We start from the raw sequence: 17,453 nt of genomic DNA on the forward strand, positions 1-17,453 counted from the left end.
GAGACAGGAGGGAGGACATGCCGCTGCTTCTGGGAGCTACTTGAGGTAAGCGCTGCCTGGAGCCTGCCCAGCCCTGATTCCCTTCCCACAAGTCAAACCCCTCAGTCCCAGCCCCTCATCCCCAGCCCCACCCCAGAGCCCACACCCCTAGACAGAGCTCTCACCCCCCCCCCACCTCCCAACCCCCTGCCTCAGTCCAGAGCCGCTTCCTGCACCTTGAACTCTTCATTTCTGGCCCCACCCCAGAGCCCACACCCCTAGACAGAGCTCTCACCCCCCCCCCACCTCCCAACCCCCTGCCTCAGTCCAGAGCCGCTTCCTGCACCTTGAACTCTTCATTTCTGGCCCCACCCCAGAGCCCACACCCTCAGCCGGAGCCCTCACCTCATCCTGTGCCCCAACCTCCAATTTGGTGAGCATTCATGTCCCGCCATACAATTTCCATACCCAGATCTGGCCCTCAGGCCAAAATGTTTGTTCACCCCCACGCTAGATCATTTCTTTAGAGAGCCAGTCCCAGTCCGCTTATGTCTGCATGTGGAGTAACAAGCCACCTGCCTAAGTGAGTCAGCAGCGCCCACTTAACCCTTTCCCAACAGAATTTTCTCCTGCTTCCAGGGTGGGTGGGGTATGTCAGACAAACAGTGCTACATAGCATGGGTAATGGATTATAGATGTGTGTTTTTAAATGTATCACACAAGGGAGCTGTCCAAGAACAATTCAAGCAGATTTCTAACAATTAATTAATTGCTTCCAATTCTTAACACTGAAATTACTGCTCATGAACCTCATTTGCAAATATTGCATCCTACTCACTCTTATTCCTACCTGGAATTGCTGTTTTTGTTTGTTTTTCATCTCGTTTCAGTGAAATTTCTGCTTTCTATTGCTTATAGGGCATCAGCTCCTGGAGGTGCACCGCATCAAAGGGACTATTCTGATTGGAGTCAGCTTTGTGATGTATTCAGAGAGAGGCAGTCCAAGAGTGAGTGGAAAAGGACGTTTGGGGCACGTTTTCAAACCTTTCTGAGATACGCATAGTATGGGTTGCTTAATCTCTGACTTATCTGTCTAGCAAACTGTTGCAGTCTACTGATAAATTGAGCTGAGTAGGTTAGGATTGTGCAGCTAATTTTATTTTCTGGTTTGAATACTAGGTTTTGTCCTCTTTCAAGAGGAAAGTCCTATTTCTGCCATCATAGCCAGTTAGGAGAAGTGCTGCAAAAGAGAAGGTTTGAGGTTTTGTGACTAGAGGGAATACTAATGTAACTTCTTTCTGGTTTTGGTTGCATATTTAGGAAGTATCTATCTTGCCTACCTCCACGGCTGTGGAGTTGTTACTGGTAGAGGATGTGATGGTGGTGCCAGACAATGCCACTATCTATAATCATCCTGCTGTGAAGGTAAGAACATTATTAATATGGCTAAATTATATCACATCAGTCTTTGGTATATTATGCAGCATTTTACCATCAGTAGATGGTTTTTTTCCCCTCAACTGCCTTCATGAACATTTGGAGGACAGCGAATGTGTGTCCCTGCATAAAGGTCCTGCCCATCTGTTGTATAACTGATCATCACTTCATGGAATGATAAACTCTTTGATCTCTCCCTTTTTGCTCAATGAAATGTAAGTACAGTGTGTTGTTGGACTGCAAGTGCTGCTTATGTTCAAGGGTAGCAGTGCTTCTGAAAAGAAGGCCACTGTTCCAGATGAGTGTTAAGAGATGATCTGCAAATATTCTTCACAATACACTTAATGAGGCCTGTCCTGTTTCAGTGAAACTGAAGAGACAGTGCAATTAGTGGAGGAATCACTGTTCATTGCCTTAAGACATCCTTCTGTTGAGTGTCTGTGTAGCACTCCCAGTCCCTGCCCACTGGCCAGTGAGTGATGGGAAATCAATCTTGGGTTTTCCATTTGAACATCCAAAGCACTAACCCCCAGGCTGGACCACTCACAATTATTTTAATTGGATACATGGTATTAGCTGATGCCCTCGAGCTTCCTTTCTTTGTAAGGTCAGCAGGGTCTCCTTGGGGGAATCGTGACTTTGTGTATTAGAGCTGGCTATTCTTGATCACCTCATCGCTTAGGGACAAACTTGAGGTCTTTACTCGGTTTTTACTCACAAGAACCTAACAATAGCCAGACTGGGTCAGACCAGTGGTCCATCTAACCCAATCTTCTGGTGCCTGATGTTTCACAGGGAATGATCAGAACAGGACAATTTATTGAGTGACCCATCCCCTGTCATACAGTCCCAGCTTCTGGCAGTCAGAGGTTTCGGGACACTGGAACATGGGGTTGCATCCCTTGCCATCTTGGCTAATAGTCATTGATGGACCTACCCCTCTGAACTCATATCCTTCTTTTTTGAATCCACTTATACTTTTGGGCTTCACAACATCCCCTGGCAATGAGTTCCACAAGTTGAGTGTGTGTTATGTGAAGAAGTATTTCCTTATGTTTTTTTAAACATGCTGCCTGTTAATTTCATTGGGTGGCCCCTGGTTCTTGTGTTATGTGAAGGGATAAATAACACTTCACTCTTCACTTTCCCCACACCGTTCGTGATTTACAGCCCTCTGTCATATGCCATCTTAGTCGTCTCTTCTCTAGGCTGAACAGTCCCAGTCTTTCTAACCTCTCCTCAAATGGAAGCTGTTCCATACCCCTAATCGGTTTTGCTGCCCTTCTCTGCACTTTTTCTAATTCAGTATTTATTTTCAATTCCAATTATGTGATTTTTGAAATGGGGTGACCAAACTGCAGGCAATATTCAAAATGTGAGTATAAACATGGGTTTATATAGTGGCATGATATTTTCTGTCTTAATATTTGTCCCTTTCCTGATGGTGCCTAACATTCTGTCAGTTTTTTTGACTGCTGCTGCAGAGTGAGCAGATTTTCAGAGGACTATCCAGAATGATGCCGTGATCTCTTTCTTGAGCAGTAATAGCTAATTTAGACCCCATCATTGTGTATGTATGGTTGGGATTATGTTTTCCAGTGTGCATTACTTTGCATTTATCAGCGTGGAATTTCATCTGCCATTTTATTGCCCAGTCACCCAAATTAATGAGATCCCTTTGTAACTCTTTGCAGTCAGCTCTGGATTTAACTGTGTTTGGTAATTTTCGTATTATCCGCAAACTTGGCCACCTCACTGCTTACCCCTTTTTCCAGATCATTTATGAATATGTTGAATAGCACTTGTCCAAATACTGATCCTGGGAGGACCCTGCTATTTACGTCTGTCCACTGTGAAAATTGACCATTTATTCCTAACCTTTATTTCCTATCTTGTAACCAGTTACTGATCAGACCTTCTTCCTTATCTGATGACTGTGTGTTTTGCTTAAGAGCCTTTGACGAGGACCTTGTCAAAGGCTTTCTGAAAGTCCAAGTTCATTATATCAACTAGATCACCCTTGTCCATATGTTTGTTGACCCCTCAAAGAATTCTAATAGAGTGATGAGGCATGATTTCCCTTTACAGAAGCTGTGTTGACTCTTCCCCAACAAATCATGTTCATCTGTGTGTCTGATAATTCTGTTCTTTACTACAGTTTCAACCAATTTCCCTGGTACTGACGTTAGGCTCACTGGCTTGTAATTGCCAGGATCATTTCTGGAGTCTTTTTTAAAAAGTCAGTGTTACATTAGTTAACCTCCAGTCATCTGGTAAAGAGGTTGACTTAAGTGATAAGTTACTGGTTCTGATGTACGTAAAAGAAATTTTGCTGTTAGTTTTTCTGTCTTTTTTGCTAATTTCTCTTCAAATTCTTTTTTGGCCTGCCTAAGTATTCCTCTACACTTGATGGGCCAGAGTGTATGTTCCTTTCTGTTTTCCTCAGTAGGCTTTGACTTCCAATTTTTAAAAGAAGTCTTTTTGTCTCTAATCCCTTCTTTTACTCTGCTGTTTAGCCATGGTGGCGTTTTTTTGGTCGTCTTACTGTTTTGTTTTGGTTTTAGTTGGGGTTTACCTATAATTTGAGTCTTTATTACAGTGTTTTGAAAATGTTTCATGCAGCTTGCAATTTTCAATTCTTTCTTGGGCTAGAACTCCTTGTGGAGACTGAGTAAAAGCTGAGTAAGGACTAAGTCAGTGAGCCAGCACTCTGAGTTGGCAGAGGAGTGAGTGCGCTGGGATTTTACTCATTTTTCTGTATCGTTCTAGGAAATATTTGATCTAGTGGAAGGATCTGGATACTTCTCGGTCAACAGCAGCAAAGAGGAGATTGTAAACACTACATACCTGGAAGCAGAGAGTGCCATCGAGGTGAGCACATTCAAGATGTTTTCCCCTGGAGAAAAGCCTGGGTTAAAAATCTCAGTGAGATTCATCCTCCTGGAAAGAAAGAAATATTTTTTCTTACTTTCCGTCTCTCATTTCTTTTTACCTTCAGAACTGTTTGTGCAGTTCACTTTAACACACTGGATTACTTTGCCAGCAAGTGTGTAAAGTGAGCCAGATATTTGTTAGACTAGATTTCTTAATAAGAGAAAACATTAGAATAGTGGATTAAAGTATGCCTGTCACCAAATGGTACAAAATACACTGTATCAGCTACTGTGTATAGATTTTTTTTTTACCTTTTGGGTTTTATTTTACGTTTAGGGACTTGGCTGACTTCCAGATCCTGTATAGGGTGACACTTTGAACCATTATAGTTGCTCGATCAAAATTAATTCTCTCCTGTAGTTTTCCTTACTGCTATTTCCTGTTACAGTAAATATAATACAATATACTATTTGGTGCTAACGGGCCCAAAAGCATGAGTGAGCAGCAGTGTCAGAAATCAAACTTGAGTCAGCTTTGCTTTCTGTAGAGAGAAATTTAGCCTGAATATCAGGAAGAAACATACTGACTGTGTGACCTTATGGACTGTTGAATAATTTCCAGGAAAAGTGGTGAAAACATCATGAGCTGAGACATTTAAAACTAAACTGGACAGTGCTCTAGGAACTGTGCTATAGGAACAGTCCTGTGATGGCTTCTGGTTGACCCTAACAGAGCTTTTCCTCTTTTGTTTACATGGTTGTTTGAACAATGACTTTTCAGCAGAATGCTAGACTTGGTTACTTTTACAAGTTAGCTTCAACTTTTTGGTGACAGAGATGCAAATTAAATCGGTATCCACTGCAGATAGTATGGCTGATACCTCCTCACTTTCCTTGTAGATCATCCCTTTGCATCCTGGATCTCTAACCCTGGAGATCTACGATCTCTGTCTGGCATTTCTGGGACCAGCTACAGTCTATATACATGTGTCTGATATGCATGAGTTGGAGGTGGATCTCATTGATAAGGTGAGACAATCTTAGGGAAACTCAAATGTCTGTAAAAAACCTAGCCTGGTGGGATGTGATCTTTTTTGTTTGTTCTTATTTCTGTTCACACTTTGTTTTGTTTTTTCATTGTATGGAGCCATCTATGAAATAATTTTCCTTTCAAAAGATATTTGTTTTATTTTCACACTGTTAGAAAAATCTGTGTGAATGTATCTTTTTAAAATACAAGAGACATTGTCAATGTGGCAGCCTTTCACCTAGGTATCCAAGAACAGGATTCTTAGCTATTCCAATATGCTGTTGGCTCCCAAGGACAAAATATGTGACTGAACAACATGTATTCATACACCCGCCATCATGAAGAAACTCATTTCCCTCTAGGTTGCTTAGTAAAGAAGATAGACTCTTGACTATAGTGGGTGGTGGTTTTGAGAGTTTGAGGCTTCAAAAATATGTGAGTTACACTTTGGTTCTATAATTCTTTCTTCAAATTTTGTGGTGCAGAGATATTTCACATGAGCCACATAGCTGGGCTTGGTGCAAGATTTGTACACAGGACTGCAAGAGAAGTTGTGTTTTTCCTTCAATACTTGGATAGACACTACCCACTCCTGCCCTAGTATCTACTCTTTTCTTCTTCCCTGGGGAGTAAGCAACTTCTTCTGGAACTGAGTTGCAAGGGGCTTATGTTGAAGATTGAGTGCAATGTCTTAGCTAGGTGATAAACCATGAAATCTTGCATCCACTTCAGAGGTTTGTTTTTGGCAGTAAATCATATCGCTGTAGAAGGACCAGACCAGTCTTTTGGATTTTCTTTTCACATTTTATTAATGTGAAATCTTAATTTACCTGGGTTAAAAAATGTTTAAGGGCATTCAGTGTCCCAACAATAGTGTCACTCGCTACACAGTGGGAGACCCAGTGTGAATCCCTGCCTCATACTGTAGGGGCTGCCATGCATTCTGGCAGTCCCACAGCACCTCTTAGAAGAGATGAGCCTCTAATTTTAACAGCAACAACTCTATATTTCTGATGAAGAAGTGACATTGAAAGAAGAGGGAGCCTGCCTGCATCCTCTTGAATGTCCTGCCTGTGTGAGTATCTCTCTGCAGGTAGGAAGGAGACCTTAAGAGAGGTAAGGTGGGTGGTGTCCTTTTGCAGCCCGTCCAAGGTTAGGCATAGGTACAGAAACCCCACCAAAAATTGTAAAAGTGCTCTTTTTACCTAGATCGAGATTGGCAAATCTGTCCTAGTCAGCGTGCGAGTCCTTGGTTTTCATCGACATCCATTCAGGAGTAAATATTTCAAGTACATGAAGCTCAAACTGCAGGCAGCATCTGCTATTGTTACACTTGTGTGAGTAATACAGTAGGCAGCTTGGTGCATTTCCACCTCAAATAGCAGCTGAGAATATCCATCCTCTTCTGCAAAATAGAACTGATTACTACAGAGCAAAATCCAGCACCCTGTCCATCCCCTGTCTAAAGGAGTGTTGTGGTGACTAGATGTCCAAACTCCTTCATTCTGTCTCCAGCCATGTCACTGTCTCAGCGTGTGTGTTCTTGGGAAAGTCACTTCACCTCCCCATGTCTGAGGTTTAATCTTCTGTAAAGTCAGGATCATACATAAGTACCTCATAGGGTAGGTTGCCAGGCTTAATTCATATTTGTAAACCTCTCAGTGTAGATCCCCAATGAAAAGCGATGCAGAAGGCAAAGTGTTATCTCCATTCCCATCACTCGGTTTTCTACACTGCCATGGAATCCCCTTGCCACAGAAAAAGATAGCTGTGTATTAAATATGTTTACATTGTTTATTTCTGGCATGGTTAGTCCATAAATGTATAGATCTTTTGATTGAAATAATTTTCCTTAGAATCTCTGTATTATCTTAATACTGTACTGCTTGCTTACTGTGGAGTTAGATGAAAATATATGTACTTACTTACAAATATCTTAGTATTCAGCAATGATGTCAGAGAAAATGGATTATATAACTTAAACCTTGCCACAGCTTGACAAAAGTTTTGTGTGCATGAGGAAAGAGACATTAATTTCCCTGGAAAATATAGATTCCAGAACATTAACATGACTGAACACAGCCACAGACATTCTCACAACTATCACAGATTGTGAATTCTGCCACTCAGACCTTTGTGTAACATAAGTCTAGGACTGTGTTGGCTGTCTAGAAACACAAACCTCAGTATAAGAGACTCATTTTAAACTCATCAACTAGTTAAAGGCATTTTCTGTCCCCAGCATCATATGATTTTAATGCAAGCTGGGAAATGTGAAATAACTTAAGTATCTTTGCAGGCTAATGGAGGAAGTGGGTGAATACTCTGAAGTCTATGTACTCCAAGCTGTCGCAATAGGCCAGACAACTTTGGTGGCTACAGCCTGGGACAAGATGGGAAGAAAAATCACGTCTGCTTCTCGGAAGGTTGAAGTAAGAATGCTCACCATTCTTGTGCCTATCTACCTTCAGATGTTTCTCACTTAGTGTAGAATCATTTCCTTCAAAGTGCAGTGAAAAAAACACTTGGATAATGTTGGCCTGAAAAGCTTGGAGTTTAGATGGGTTTGACAGTCATAAAAGAATGGAAAGATCTTATAAGAAATCACAGATTTCCTGTAAGGGCAACTTGCTGCTATTTGTATATTTTACCAAATTATCCCATTTTCCTTGTAAAAATCTGTTGTGACAAAGTTCCTCCTCTACTTTGGTGGGTCCTGTGCTTATTGGCAGATTTGCTCACCTCAGTGATCTTCCCCACAGTCTGGATCAACTCCTCCTGTGTCTGATCAGGAGTTGGGAGGTTTGGGGGGAACCCGGGCCCGCCCACTACTCCGGGTTCCAGCCCAGGGCCCTGTGGATTGCAGCGTTTATAGTGCCTCTGGTAACAGCTGAGCATGACAGTTACAACTTCCTGGTCTACTTCCCGCCAATGGCCTCCTCCAACACCTTCTTATCTCACCACAGACTTTCCTCTGGGTGTCTGATAACACTTGACTCCGTAGGTCCTCAGCAGGCACAGCCTCTCACTCTCCAGCTCTTGTGCCTCTTGCTCCCCATCCTCTCCTCCCTGACTGGCAGTGAGCCCTTTTTTAAATCCAGTGCCCTGGCTTAGCCTGCCTTGATTGGCCTGCAGTTGTGTCTAATCAGCCTGTCTGCCTACTTGGTTCTAGCAGGTTCCTGATTACTCCAGTGCAGCCCCTGCTCTAGTCACTCAGGGAACAGAAGACTGCTCAGCCAGTGACTAGTATATTTGCCCTCTACCAGACTCCTGTACCCCGCTGGCTGGGTCTGTCACATAGTGTAGTCCTGATATTTATAAAACAGAGGGTGTTTGCTGACTGGGAGTCCCAGTCTCTGTTATAGAGATCTCAAAAGGATGTGGCATAATCAGTTTAGAGAAATGCACATGTGATTTATTTTTTATGCTGTAGCAAAGAATTCAGATACTGAGCTACCATCAGTCTCATTGGTCTCTAAAATATAGATAATTTTAGCTCTTGTGAGGTTTTTTGTTGGCAGCAGTGGTAGAATTTCTGTGGCACTTCAAGACTAAGTGCAGACTGGCCGGTGCCCAGTAGTGCATCACTAAGCAAGGAGTATTTTTAATATTAACAGTTTGTCTTTTTAAAAAGAAATCCTGCAGCAGAAAAGTTTCTCCCTCTTCCTTTTGCCAGGTCTTTCCTCCGTTCAAACTCATCCCTGAGGAAATGACACTCATTCCACACAACATGAGGCAGGTGAGCTTTAAAGTATATTAGTTCTTCCAGAGACAGATGAGACTTACCCAATTCCCTTTGCCTCTTCCTTCCTTCCTCCCCCCCACCCCCCCAGCCATGTTAAAATTGTAAAAAATGTCTGATAGAACAGGTGGTAAAGGCTCTGCATCTTATTACTAGTCCTATTTCTGTTTGCTACCTCTTCCTCACTTAACCTTCCCCACTCGTTCCTAAGCAGTAGAAGTCAAAATTACATCAAGTATGTTTGGCCTTCTCTTCCCCTCCCTCTCAGACTCTCACCTCCAGATCATTTCCAGGCTAGCTTCTTCTGTTTCTTTAAATTTATTTGCACTATGAGGTATATCTGATGCACTCACTTGAGAAGCCGGGGAAGAGACACTGCGTTGTTTGTTTCCAATATGTGATACGCTTTCTATTTGTGGAGAAGGAAAAGCGCAGATCTGGCATGTGGTTCAGTTGAGTTTACCTCATTTTCTAAGGCTACAGTTTCCTCTTGTTTAAATATATTGCAGGTGATGTCAGAAGGTGGCCCACAGCCACAGTCTATCATTCACTTCTCTATCAGTAACCAGACTGTAGCTGTAATTAACAGACTGGGCCAGGTGATGGCTAAGGCAATTGGAACAGCCATAATACAGGGTACCATTCAGGCGGTCAGTGAAGACACAGGAAAAGTGATAGTTTTCTCAAAGGTATCTTCCTGTCTTGTTTTGTAATTCCTCATTTGTTTCTCTGATGTATTTCCCTTGCACTGGCCTCTGCTGAAGAAGCACATCTGCAGGTGGGTCTGGACATCTCAGTGGAACTGATCCTGAAATCCTTGGTTGTCCAAGACTCCCATCATCCCCGAGATGCCATGCTATATGCATGCCGTGCCTAGACAGAAGTAAAGGGTGTAGGTGCATTGTTCTTTGGTTTTATATTTGAAATGAGAGGTAAGGCCTATGCCTGTTGGAGGGAGAAATGACTGACTAAGTGGCATTGGCTCCTACATCTCTGTGTTTCTTGCTTTTTTTGCACCCTCAGTGGGAAGTGCATTGTTGAAACAAAATAGGTGTTTAATTCATGGGAGAAAGCATCAAACAGCTCTATGCCAAACAGAAACTTTTCCTGCTTGGCTAGCAAATAAGCTTCTGCAGCCTCTGTGTTGGTGGCCATAGTGCCATGTTTGCTTAATGTTCTTCAGGGACTGTCACTTGTACAATTCTGCTAACCTCTGGGACTGCATGCAAATCTAGTTCTCCTTTAAAGCTACCGGCTGAGCCCCTAACCAGCCTACGCACTGTTTATTTGGATGGTAGGTCCCCAGTCTCCTTCCTCAGATTGTCCGTTTTACTCATATATCTCAAAGCATGTTGTTTGTCTTATATTGCAGGGTCAAGTGGAACTGGAAGTAGTTCAGCTGAGAACAGTAAGAATTCATGCACCTACCACTAGGCTTATAACAGCCACCAAGGTTAGTTCTGTAGCTAATATCGGAAACCACCTTGACCTGCAAATAGTGAATGACTTTCTAGCTCTAGCTGGAGTTTGTGATTGCAGGTATAAATCCAAGCCGTGCTGAAAGTCCTGAGATTGGGTTTACTAAAGTGATGTAGTAACTGAAAACGCACTTCTTTAGTCATCTAGGCCAGTAACTTCCAAATGGCACCAATTTACCAAATGGAGACTTTTGCTGACTCCTGTTCTACTGGGCACGCTTCAGCCTGGATTGCTCCAAACCCCATTCTCACAGTGATAAGCAACCTAAGTCCTATGGTGGGTTAGAGCTCTGTGCTCCACTGAATGGGAGCTGGGAAATGACCGTGTACTAGGGCCCAGCAGAGACTTATCATTAAGGTGGGGAGAGGGAGCCTGGAATCTCAGTTACAAATGCCTCAAGAAACAGTGCTAGTGGAGAATCATGCATCTAGTCCACTGTTGTAAGATTGTTTTTTTTTAAACTTTCTCATACTTGGAATTTAGAAGGGCTCTCAAATGCTTTGTGTGTATAACTGAGAAGGAAGTTATATGCAGAACAGCATGGAATGTACACTGAAAAGGTGAACTGCTTGGTTGCTGCCGAAGATCTGAGTATCTTCAAGTAGAATATGCTTGCTCTACTTGCTATACACAGCTCCTCCCACCAGTCCAGGGAGTCGGGGACTGAGTTTGGGCCTTCTGCACACAAGTATATGCCACTGTAGGAAGGGATTGTGATGTTTTCTCTACAGCCAGGCATTTAGCAAGGTTGTTTGTATGTTTTACAGTAATGTTAAGGGACTTCAGAGAATATGCTATTGGTAACAAATTCATGACACATACTACAAATACTAACTATTTTTGAAGAGTTTACAATTAATTCCTTGTATCACCGTGCTGGTAACTCCTCATAGTCTGTGTCCTATTAATTTGTCTTGCCGTTCATAAGAACAGCCATACTGGGTCAGACCAGTGGTCCATGTAGACCAGTTTTCCAGCAGTGGCTGGTGCCAAATGCTTCAGAAGGAATGAACATAACACGGCAATTATTGAGTGATCCATCCCAGGTCATCCAGTTCCAGCTTCTGGCAGTCAGAGGTTTAGGGACACCAGAGCATGGGATTGCACCCCTGACCATCTTGGCTAACAGCCATTGGTGGACCTATCCCCATGAACTTATCTCATTCTTTTTTGAACTCAGTTATAGTCTTGGCCTTCACAACATCCCCTGGCAATGAGTTCCACAGGCTGACAATGCGTTCTGTGAAGAAGCACTTAATAATAATAGGAGATATACCAATCTCCTAGAGCTGGAAGGGACCTTGAAAGGTCATCGAGTCCAGCCCCCTGCCTTCATTAAAGGGACCAATTTTTGCCCCAGATCCCTAAGTGGCCCCGTGAAGGATTGAACTCACAATCCTGGGCTTAGCAGGCAAATGCTCAAACCACTGAGCTATCCCTCTCCCCCACACGCTTTGTGGTGTGGGTCTTAAACCCGCTGCTTATTAACTTCACCGGGTGACCACTGGTTTTTGTGTAATGCGAAGGGGTAAATAACACTTCCCTAGTCACTTTCTCCACACCAGTCATGCTTTTATAGACCTCTATCATATCCCCTCCCCCACCTTAATCAGCTCTTTTCTAAGCTGAACAGTCTCAGTTTTTTTAATCTCTCCTCGTATGGAAGCTGTTCCATACAGAATTACACTTAGACGCCCAGACTGTAATGTGGGAGACATCAGCAGTACCCTGAGTTCCCATGGTGACAGTATTTTTCCTTTGCAGATGCCTGTTTATGTCATGGGGCTGACCAGCACTCTGACTCCATTTTCCTTTGGTAATGCCAACCCAGGGCTGATATTCTATTGGTCAGTGAGTAAACGAGATGTTCTGGACCTTCTCCCCCGACATTCAGAGGTATGGAGCTGTTCACAAAAACGCGATTAAAGCGCACTGCATGGCAGGTGGTGGCTAAAGGCATCAGGGGATAAGGCAAGCTGCATTAGAACTCCTTGCCGGGCAGATTAGCACTGCTTTGCAAACCATATGACTTGAGTGGCAGGATCCCTGTCACCCTGGCTTCATAAATTAAGACACCAAGTGACCTCCCCTTCCTTGAAACAGACAAAGTCTTTCGCAAAGTCTTCTGCACAAGCCTTTGAACAGTGACCTCTTGTCATAAATAGATAGCTAAGGGTTAATGTTTCTTTTACCTGTAAAGGGGTTAACAAAGGGAACCAAACACCTGACCAGAGGACCAATCAGGAAACCGGATTTTTCAAAGTGAGGGAGGGAACTTCTGGTTTTGGGTTTGTTCTGCCTACTTTGTTTCTCTCGGCTATGAGGGAAGACCGTTTTTTTCTCACTTCAAGCTTCTAAACTTCATTCCCCTAGTTGTAGACAAAGGTAGCAAAAGCAATAGGCTGTTATATGTACTGTTTTGTATTTACATGTGGTGGAGTTTGCTGGAATGATTTTACAATGGATATCTTTTTTACAATCAGACTGTTTATTATATTTTCTAAGGCAATAGCCCTTATTATGTTATTCGTTAATGGCGAGTATTATATTCTTGCATGTCTTTTTTTTTCTTTGTACTTTATAAAGTTTTTCTTTTTAAGACTTGTTTTGAGTTTTCTCTCTGGGATAGGTACAGGAACACCAGGGGCGGGAATTCTCTTTCGTGTTAGATCTAACGGAGGGGAAGAGCTCGGCAAGCACCAGAGTTGGTGGAGGGGGAAAGAAGATAGATCATCCTCTGCTTTCCTTGTGCTTGAGGTGTCTCTTTGTGCGATACAGAAGACATGCGTCTGTTTGTGATGTAAGAAAATTGCTATCAGTCTTACGTCTGTTAGCCCAAGAGGAAAGTCTGGGTGGGAGAGGAGGGGGAAGGGAAGGGAGTATTTCCCTGGCCGTAAGACTCAAGTTCTGGGCTCCTTGGGTCCCACCGGAAAAGGGTTGGGGAGAGACCCGGGAGAGTTTATCAGGAGCTCAGAATCCTGATTGGTGGCAGCGAGATAAGATCCAAGCTGGTAATTGAGCTTGGAGGTTTCATGCTAGCTTCTCAGTTTATGAACGCTAAGGTTCTAATCTGAGTAGGAAGCTATTACACCTCTGCAGTGACATTGCCTTAAACTTCCTTATACGATGTCTGCTGTGTGCATGTTTCAGATTGTAAACTCCTCGGGGCAGGGACTGTCTTTAGCAGTCTCCTTGTTCAAGCAGAGCCAGCTGGAGCTGCACTTAGCAGCTGGAGCTGCTGATCTTTGTATATCTTAAGAGGAACAGTACTAGGCTCTTGAAGGAGTTGCTCATTAACCATTCTACCTAGAGGCAATTAACTTATAATAGCATCTCTCATCATAAAGAAGAAAATCCAAGGAAAAAATGACCTCTTGAACCCCACAGATGGCATCGTTCTGCATTTTTCCTTTACTGTAAATGAACAGTTGATCAGAAAGGCCTGAGCAGCCTGTAATGACAACCCTACCATCTCTCTGTTAGATTTCCCTGCAGGTTGTACCCGAGAATAACTTTGCTATGCTTGTACATACTAAGGCGGCTGGGAGAACCAGTATTAAAGTGACAGTGCAATGTCTGAATGTATCCGCCTCTCAGTTTGAAGGAAACCTGGCTGAACTCTCAGATGAAGTACAAATATTGGTAAGTTCCCTTGGTCACTCCAAATGGGATCTCTTACTTTCATGGGAAGAGGTAGAACACGGGATTTCATATCTGAAGCAAGCAAGGAGGAAAACAGAAACGAAAACTAGGCAAGATACCAAGTCAGGCTGGCAGGTGTGCCATGGATAGGCATTTGCTGTTCTCTGTGCATGGACAGGTGCATCACAAAAGATGTATTGTGGTTACAGTGTGCACAGAGATGTTCAATCCCTTCTCTGCATATCTCTGTATTTCTTGGTAACTGATACTTCTGGCTAGTGGTGACTTTGTTCATGCTGCCCATGGGGTGAATATAGATTGGGTGTATCTCCAACCCCTCCTGGCTGCAGTGTTGTTTCTGCTGCAAAGCAAGGGAGAGTTCTATTAATGAGCTGGCCTGACCACATTAAATGTCCAGGCCACACTTTTAGTACGGATTTTATGGATTTTCATTTAGATTTGCCTCTTGAAGCCTTTGAAATAGAAATCATCACCCTCTGCACAGCGGCAGTTTCAGTGACTGCTCTCTAGTCTGGAGCCCAACAGTCCTGGCATTTTCAGAATAAAAGCAAATATCAGTCAGTAAGCCAGAGAAAGTTCCTCTTTTCCATGCAACGTGAAGAGCTTTAACCGTACAGCTCCCATAGCAGCTGCCGGAAATGCATGTTGAATGCTTAGTTGTTTCTTTCAGTACTTTCTTACTATGTTTTGTATTTGTGTATTCCTTGTGTGAAGAGATTCCCAACAATACAAGTGCCTTTCTCTGCTGATGAGCACTGTGCATTGCTATCCAGGCAGCCATTGTCATTTCCACCCCCCTATTGAGGGGCTTTCTTCTGGTTTCTTATTGACCAGCCTACATGGAAACACAGGGTTTGTCATACTGGATCATATTACTGGTCAATTGACTTTTGTATTCTTTCTTTGGCAGTGACTAATACCTGATGCTCTAGGCGTAAGAAGGGAGGGAAAAAATCCATATGTTCCAGTTCTGTTATTCTCTCCCATACATATGGATGGTGGTGGAGTCTGTCGGACAGCAATCAGCTTGCATTCGCAAACTTAAAAAATGTGTTAATCCCTACTATGTCACCTATAAAGTTATTGATAGAAAATTATCCAATCTCTACGTTTTAGTCACAACATCTAATCTCTGATCCCCTGTGGGAAGGAGTTCCATAGGATGATCACATGCTGTGTGAAAAAGCATTTTCTTTCATTGGTTGGTTCTAAAAGTACCTGCTATTTAATTTAACCCAGATATGTTTTTCTGAATTTCTCTTTATAAAATGATTTGTTCTGTTCCTACAGGTGTTCGATAAGCTTCTACTTTTCTCTCCTGAGTGCCCTGCAGAGCAGATTCTGATGTCTACAAACTCACAGCTCAAGCTGCATACAAACAGGTAAACAAAGAAAAGACATTCCATCCTGAACCCAGGAAATATAGGAGAGAGAAAGGTTGTGCCCCCCTGCTATAAACTATGTCCTGTGGGTCATATGTGACCCACCAGAGCATTTCATAAAGCCCATAGTCTGCTTCAACACAAAATACTAACAGCTGATACATTAGCGTTTTGTCATCATGCTTGCATCATTTAGTTTACACAATTGTGTAAATAGACAATACTAGACATAGGTTGTTTCTATCTAAATACGTACAAAACAAGCTGAATTTAAAAGATAAATCAATACAGGTGACATTAAAATCATAGAATATCAGGGTTGGAAGGGACCTCAGGAGGTATCAGGACCACCTCCCAAAATATGTAGAATCTGTTTGGCCCACACAAGGCTTATGTGGCCCTCCTATGTAATAAGGTTGGGCACCACCAGTTTACAGCATGTGTTCTTCCTTTCAATCCAGAGAGCAGTCCATCTCTCTGCATTGCAGTCAACTTTTTATCTTCTTTCCAAGAGCTGCACAGACTTGCAGAATTCTGTTGCATGGGAGACCACTTTTGGGCATGCTCAGTCTCTGAAATTGCCTGAATGTTAGTCTTTAAAGCCATACCTTGTGCATATTAAATGAAACTCAAGCCTGCCACAGAAGGGCTGAAGTGAAATGTAAGTGTTCCACAGGCCACGTGCTATCCCCCAGCACAGGGATGAATTTTATCCAATGAGGATTGAGACCAGGCTGAGCTCTACCCTAAGTGCAAGAAATGAACTGTTGGATAACTGCAAATGCTTGTCTCTGGGGTGGTGGTTTTTGTGGTTCTTAGATTATGCACATTCCCAGAAATGTTCTTTTCTGTTGGAAATATAATATGCACTTTTCTGAGAGGTATCCTCTGGTACTCTACCGCCCTCAAATGTGCAACATATCTGAGTGACCCTGAGCAGAGCTGGGTCTGACCATCTGGAGAAAATTGTACCTTCCTCCTGCTCTCAGTCTGTCAGCATAGGGAATGAGATGGAGTTTGGGGCCCAAACTCTGATCTCTGGTGAGTGAGCGGGTGGTGCTGTCGCTGAACCACTGGCTCAGCACTTTCATGCCTCATTTAAATAATAATCAAATACGTTAAGCTGTGAACTGGAAGAGCTTGGAGGCACACTATCCTGGGGGAATTTTGAAATTGCTGGATACATGGCTTGTCTGAGAACAGTCCTTCTTGCTGAGGTTTCTCATAGCTTCGCTGCCCTCCATTTAGACCCCAATTTTCAGCCTGGTAGAGTGTAACCGAGGGTTTGTTCACTCTGTTTTTGACCTAGGGATGGGGCAGCGCTTGTGAGCTCTCAAATCCTGCAGTGTTTCCCCAACTCTTCTGTCATTGAGGAGCATGGCCAGGGGCTTCTGAGAGCAGGAGCTGTAACAGGCACTGCAGTGCTAGAAGTAACTTCTCTAGAACACTTTGGCGTCAACCAGACAGTCATAACTGGGGTCCGGGTAAGACACTGCCAGTACTGTTGCAAGTAAAGGAAATAGCACCAGCGTCTGATTTTTCAAATCAGTAAAACCTGCTAATGCCAAGAGATCATGTACTATTCGTTGTACCAGGATCAGTGTCTCAGAGGGGCAAGTAAGGTCCCCTGGTTTGTGATCTCCAGGGTTCCGCCTCAACTCTGCCCCTGACTCAGAGTGTGACCTTGGAGGCCAGTCACATCACTTCTTTGAGCCTTAATTTACCCATCTGTAAAATGGGGGATGATAATGTGTTGTGAGGTTTCATGTTTGTAAATCACCCCATTGTGTGAAAGGTCCCACAGAAGTGCAAAGTATCTTTATCTGTTACTTCATTTTTTACAGTTTAAAATAAGGGCTAAGAAATAA

At 43.1% G+C, this 17,453-nt stretch overlaps 1 protein-coding gene across 4 annotated transcripts in view; it reads left to right on the plus strand.

Moving 5' to 3' along the window:
• The window catches only part of NUP210L (nucleoporin 210 like), a 121,741-nt gene that overhangs the window by 93,967 nt on the left and 10,321 nt on the right, over positions 1-17,453 (plus strand). For all 4 annotated transcript variants that reach the window (XM_075071017.1, XM_032793662.2, XM_032793656.2 and 1 more), the window contains 13 exons: positions 898-986; positions 1,300-1,404; positions 4,186-4,287; positions 5,190-5,318; positions 6,529-6,656; positions 7,619-7,751; positions 8,996-9,058; positions 9,571-9,750; positions 10,434-10,514; positions 12,305-12,436; positions 14,024-14,182; positions 15,494-15,585; positions 16,895-17,069. In XM_075071017.1, coding sequence (XP_074927118.1) covers positions 898-986; positions 1,300-1,404; positions 4,186-4,287; positions 5,190-5,318; positions 6,529-6,656; positions 7,619-7,751; positions 8,996-9,058; positions 9,571-9,750; positions 10,434-10,514; positions 12,305-12,436; positions 14,024-14,182; positions 15,494-15,585; positions 16,895-17,069 — 1,568 coding nt within the window. The remainder of the gene's footprint in view (positions 1-897; positions 987-1,299; positions 1,405-4,185; positions 4,288-5,189; positions 5,319-6,528; positions 6,657-7,618; positions 7,752-8,995; positions 9,059-9,570; positions 9,751-10,433; positions 10,515-12,304; positions 12,437-14,023; positions 14,183-15,493; positions 15,586-16,894; positions 17,070-17,453) is intronic.

This window comes from Chelonoidis abingdonii, chromosome 11 (assembly GCF_003597395.2).
Source record: "Chelonoidis abingdonii isolate Lonesome George chromosome 11, CheloAbing_2.0, whole genome shotgun sequence".
In the NCBI taxonomy this organism is placed as follows: domain Eukaryota; kingdom Metazoa; phylum Chordata; order Testudines; family Testudinidae; genus Chelonoidis; species Chelonoidis abingdonii.